Source organism: Echiichthys vipera, assembly GCF_963691815.1.
Source record: "Echiichthys vipera genome assembly, chromosome: 21".
In the NCBI taxonomy this organism is placed as follows: Eukaryota; Metazoa; Chordata; class Actinopteri; order Perciformes; family Trachinidae; genus Echiichthys; species Echiichthys vipera.
Genome location: NC_139846.1, coordinates 12,635,160 through 12,641,159, shown reverse-complemented (window position 1 = coordinate 12,641,159; position 6,000 = coordinate 12,635,160). Strand labels below are relative to the sequence as shown.

General features: G+C 41.6%; 1 protein-coding gene across 2 annotated transcripts in view; it reads left to right on the top strand.

Moving 5' to 3' along the window:
• The first annotated feature begins 1,780 nt into the window (after positions 1–1,780).
• Positions 1,781–6,000, top strand: part of ctdspla (CTD (carboxy-terminal domain, RNA polymerase II, polypeptide A) small phosphatase-like a) — a 32,562-nt gene continuing 28,342 nt past the window's right edge. The window contains exon 1 of one of the 2 annotated variants that reach the window (XM_083935952.1): positions 1,781–2,034. In XM_083935952.1, the coding sequence (XP_083792078.1) occupies positions 1,995–2,034 (40 nt within the window). In that variant the 5' untranslated portion in view covers positions 1,781–1,994. Of the gene's footprint in view, positions 2,281–6,000 lie in introns of both variants that reach the window. The other variant, XM_083935951.1, reaches the window with a different exon arrangement.

The window sequence follows — 6,000 nt, the reverse complement described above, 5'->3', positions numbered from 1 at the left end:
AGTTTGAGAGATATTAAACTGAAATGCACTGACAAAAAATATATAATTTTAAATTTGGGTATTGTAGTATCATGCATTTTTGGAGTTTGAACTTACAGTGAGAGGATATCCCGCCTCTGCTGAACATATGTTATTAACGGTTACTAAGTAGGAGAGAGTCAGGTTTCATGGGACAAGGGGGCAGGAGGGACAGTGCCCTTTAGCGAGTTAGAAAGCAACTATATGTCTTTTACTCAGCTACACCCTTTTCACTTTCAAACTCAAAGTGGAGACCTTCTGACCATTTCTCACATTTTCTTCACAGTTTTGAAACCTACAGCATGTGTAGCCTACGCGTTTGTGTCTTTTGTTAATTTTTTTCTATCGTACTTTTATGCCACATAAACAATATCTTGTTGGAAAGCTTATTTATTGGTGTGTCAGCTGATGATGGTGTTTGCTGCCAGATTTTTTCCAAAGTCCAAAGTGTGTCTGCGCTCCCCGGGACAGTTGAGACAGTTTGCTTTATAGTTCCAACCTGGTTACAAATCAACAAAAAAGCAGACAAAAAGCAACACAAATTGACTAAAAACCTACTGCACTTGAGTGAACGTTTACTCAAGTGGCAGCCAGTAATACTCAGAAGACAGACGAATTCCATATCCATATTTTTTCTTAAAAAATGTTTTTTTTTCCTCAAAGAAATAAGTGAAAAAGTGGCAAATTTAGTCTGCAATCTTTTACATTTAAATGATATTTCTTTAGCCCAGATCAAGGTGTCCCAACCATCCTGGGAGATGATTTAAAAAAACTTTAGATAACTGTATTAGTTCAGGGATCAAATTAATTTCATCACTGTTTAAATACTCTGTGAGGTGAAGGTTATTTCGTGTCTATACAAAAGTGTCCCAACCGACCCCGCTCTCCCCTAATTTATAGATGCTTCATAGGTTATTAGCCAGATTTTGTGCGTGAGTTTCTTGTTTTATATTAAGCCACCAAGTCTGCCTTTATAAATGTTGATATGTTCCACAAAACTCAAATTAAATTTTTAAAAAATTCTTGAGTACCCCTTTAAAAAATTCAAAAATTTCAAACGTTTCTTTCAAAAATAAAGCAGAGATTGTTTTATATAGTCACAATATCATTACATGTGCATCCATATAAACTGGCCTGTCCTGTTTACCTTCTTGCAGATGTGTTGCACAGGGTCACCAGTGAGGACACCAAGGGCATGTCCTCTATATTGTTTCAGAGAATTTAAGAATATTAAAGCTGGATTCTGATTTTTTTTTTTATTGTTGGTCAAAAACCTTCTAGTGTCTGTTCAGAATTATTAATTAAAATGATCTGTGGAAGGGGCATATATATATATATATATATATATATATATATATATATATATATATATATATATATATATATATATATATGTCTTTGGTGTGTGTGGTTGATATTTCCTATATTCATTTAAGTGCTAAAACGGATTTGGACACATTTCATTGTTGTTTTTTTACCTCCGTTCTTCTAAAAACCTGGTAAAGCCACAAATGTCCTGTGCCAAATAAGAACTATCTAAATGATTTAGTATGTTTGTATCTTTGGAAGCATGAACCTATCCTCTAGTAAAAGTGAAATGATTCCCTGTAAATCTGCTCTGAGCCTATAATAAAGCTTGAATGACAAAGAGGAACGACCGACGGCCAGTGAGCGGTGGGCGGACTGAGAGCTGCTTTTTTTCAGCCTTGGACTGAGCACGATAATAGAAATATTGAAGGCGTGTTGTTGTGAGTGAGTTTGCGTGGCCCTGTGGCAGGAGGACGGTCGCCATCTCTGGGTAAACACAGTAACCGTAGCACGCAGTTGATATTGTAGTGTGTGTAGACCGAAGCCGGAGCGTACAGCAGCGGCGGCGGCGGCAGCAGACGGGGTGCTATGCTGCCTGCAACAGCGGACGCACACGACTCCAGCGCAGAAGTGACGCTTTGTTTGTCCCCTGCACATCGGACCGTCAGATGTTAGGACGCTGCCTCTCACTGACGTTTCGTCTTGTTTGTAAGCTCCGGGGAAATGGGGACTGCATGCTTCGAATAAAATGGGATTTTAATGGTGCGAGCAGCGGACGCTTTAGCGTGTGCGCAGCCGGGGGACTGTAGTGCGCTTCTTGGTAATGTTTGCCAAGGAATAAAACGGTGTAGCCGAAAGGTGCATAACATCTCGTTTCCATGGACAACACGTCCATAATAACACAGGTTGCAAATCCGAAAGAGGAGGAGAGCATTTCTTCAAGTCAAGATAAAGGTAAGGCAAACTAAGATATCACACTAAACGTTTTATTATTATTTTTAACACGTCCGAATTTGGATTTTCCAGCCGTAGATGCATGCACGTTGCCGGTTTTGTCCCATATCTGATCTGCAGCCCTCAGTGCAGAGAGGATACTGGGGCTCAACGGCACAGCCAGGGTATCGACGGGAAAAACCTCCATTGTTCAGCTGAAGCAGAGAGAAACATTGAGAGGCAGCGGTCAGCCCAGCCTGTCGGGGTTTATCATGTGTGGGGTCTAACTTTAGTGCTGGGGGGCTTTGCTCGAGCTAAACCAGACCTCATTTCAAATCTTCCACATTTCGCAGCTGATATTTTCTAATGTGTTTTGGAGTGAGTTGGGTTTTACTACAGGGGGCGGGTACTCCTTTTCCCCTTGCACTGGCGACATCCCTGTATGCATCACTGGCACTGTAAATGCACGGTGTAGCCTCCTACCAATGACACCACCGATGATCAGGGGTCAGATTAACATTTTGAATTTGGTGTACGAAGAAAAAGCACCGTTTTCTATGTGTTACACATTATTTTTGACATAATTGTGCATTTGGAGGTCCTTTCATCATTGCTGTAGAAGGTGATTTTACACCTTCATTAGTCCAAAAGCCAGTGATGGCACTGAATACACATACTTTTACACAATTTGCCCATTTTAGAATGAAACCATCCCGCTGAAGCAATAAAAATGTTGTCGTTTATCCGTATCATCAGCTCTCCTGCACAGCGCTAGATGATTATATAAACAATTATCATCACATAACCCACGACCTGTGTTTACATGGTCAGATTTGACAAGTTCCAGATGTGTGTGTAAAAAAAAAGTGCCTGAAAACAACAGCTCAACAGCTGCTCTACAGATTACAGCGGCTGAACGAAAAACACATTTTCTCTCTGTTGTTTTGCACAAGAGTCGCCACTTCACCATGTGCTGATGACATCAACGACAAATCCCCCTTTCATGAGTCAGGAGCTTTCCAGTTTTCATTAACTTTGAGACGGGGTTGTTTTTCACTAGTCCACTCACGCTTTTTTTGGTCTGAGTCCAGCACACGAGAAAATCAGGCTGTGGAGTACAGTCGCACGTTGGATACACAGGTGTCCACGGGAGACCGCAGCAGGAGGGCATGGTTTTTCTGACTTTCCCCCAACGAACAAGCACCCATCCCACTGAGCCACAGGGTGCCTGGAGGCCAGAGGGACCACAACTTCCTGCTAAGCCCAGTGCTCTGTTGGAGAAAAGGTCACCTTCCTGAACCACCCTCTGCTGAGAAACACTGACATGCACAAACCACTCTGACTCATTGACCCTCCTGGCCAGCAGTCATGAAGTGAAGACCTGGACTTGATTTTGCTGTTGAAACATACAGTAATTGGACACAAATATAATCCAAGATCAAATTTCATTTTCACTCATTCACTCCATCATCTTCTTTACTTGAATCTAGACCAGGACTGACCTGCATCACCACGGCGACTAGATCGTGATTTATGCACTGTAGCCCGTTCCCGATATTTCTTTTCCTCATCAGCTTCCTCTAATCTTGTCGTGCCGCCTTGATAATTAAAACCATCATAAACAAATCAATTAAACCAATCAGTAACGGCAAACATTCGCTCGCATCACTGACTGAGGTATCATTCAGTAAATGTATTAGAAGAAAAATTCAAATGGTTGCTTTTTTTTTTTTTTAACCGCTCGCACAGAATTCCCACACTTTCTTGTCTGCGACATCCTGCTGGTCTTGAACAGTAAATCCTGGCTGACATGTGGAATCTGACAATTAATCAGGCGGGATAAAATCCATGGTCACACACACACGCACACACACACACACACGCACGCACGCATGCACGCACGCACGCACGCACGCACGCACACACACACACACACACACACACACACACACACACACACACACACACAGTATCACAAGGGAGCTTCCTGAATGGAGTCCCTGCCCCTCAGTCACTACTGGCTCTGTCAAAGCAGACAACAAACAGTGCTTGTTGTCCAGCGCTGACCTGCTCAAGCTGCACTGAAATGATTACACACACACACACACACACACACACACACACACACGCACATGCTGAATATTTCAGAGCACGGGCAGGCTATTTTCAGAGTCCTATCAGTTTCATTCCAAGCAAAGATGTAGTAACTCCTTAGAGTTTTTTTTTAGACATTTGGTCAGGTGGAGATTATATCTTTATGCATTATGGATTATTATGTTAAATGAGGTGAGGGTTGGAATCATAACGTGGGTGGGTTTTTTTCTTCAGACAGAGCACATGAATTGATTGGTACAAAGTCAACCCTGTGATACTTTTGGAGCATACATATATGGATTCCAGCTTTATCAACTCTGAACACACTGACTTTATTTTATCATAATGTCGTTTTTCTTAGACAAAACAACAGTGTTGTACTAATTGAAGGCCAGATATTTCACATGATCCAGCACAGAGGCTCATAGGAGGCTGAGAAAACAGTGTTGCTTCTCTCCAGCCTAAAATGGGGCTTTTCCTTTGGCAGACGTTCACTTTTCAGGATCTGATGCAATGAAATGTAATGACTGGACTAACAACGCACAGGGTGGCCAGCCTCTGTCTCACTCCGTAAATCATTGAGGCTTTGCTCTGATAACTTCACTGTCCAGCAGGTATCAACGGATGATCTGTTTTAAGTTAATCAGTTTAAGTCAAAACTGAGTTTAGCTCTTCCCTGCTGCAGGGGGAGTGATGACACTTAGACTGAGACAGATTATGTGTTTAGTTCCTGGTTGGCGCCTAATTGATCATTTTTGTAATTATTATGGCACTCATACATCTGCTTACACACACACACACACACACTGTTAATAGACAGCTGCTGATGTCAATGACATGCATTTTGGAACTCGGCTGCAACACATTAGGCTACTGCGAAGACAAATTTAATTTCTCTTCACTAGATTACTCATCTTCATTAAGAAAGTCATTAAAGCATATGTTGGTGTTATTCTACCTTATAGTCAACAAATCCCATGAAAATATAGAAACTTAAAATGTGTATCAGGCCTAGTCACAGGTATTTTTGTCAACAGGGTTATACCTTCCTTCGTGTCCACATAAGCAGTGTTTATAAAAAAAAAATTGTCCAGATGCCATAACGATGACATATCCCTAAGGCGATATTGGCCAATCACTCGAAGAAGAAGAAGACAAAGATATTTGCCAATCGGAAGCCTGCAAAAAGCTATTACTGGAAGTCTACCTGGCTGCAATGGCGCATCGATTGCTCTGTTGTACACTGGGACGCTTCCGTTCCTTTACATTTATGTGTAAACATGTTAAAAGTCCTGTGGGCAGTTAGAACCAGCCATATTTTGGCCATGTCCACCATTGAACGAAATGCCCCCTCATTTGTGATACCTCACAAAGAAGATAACGGTGCACACAACTTACCATTTTTTCCTGTCTACTTTGGCAAGAGTGAATTCTGAATTCTGAGGACTATTTTCAGCTGCCAATAAATACACTTTTGGTAATCTAGTCAGTTAGTGTGAACGTTATGGTGTTGGTGCGTATGGCTTGAATTAAACGGAACTAGTCCCCTAGTGAGTTGTACATTTTGAGCTCTATGACAAAGAGAAATAAGCTACAGGCTTTGGGTCCACGGACAACACTTGTTAGTCAGATCAGTTCATTGTTGAT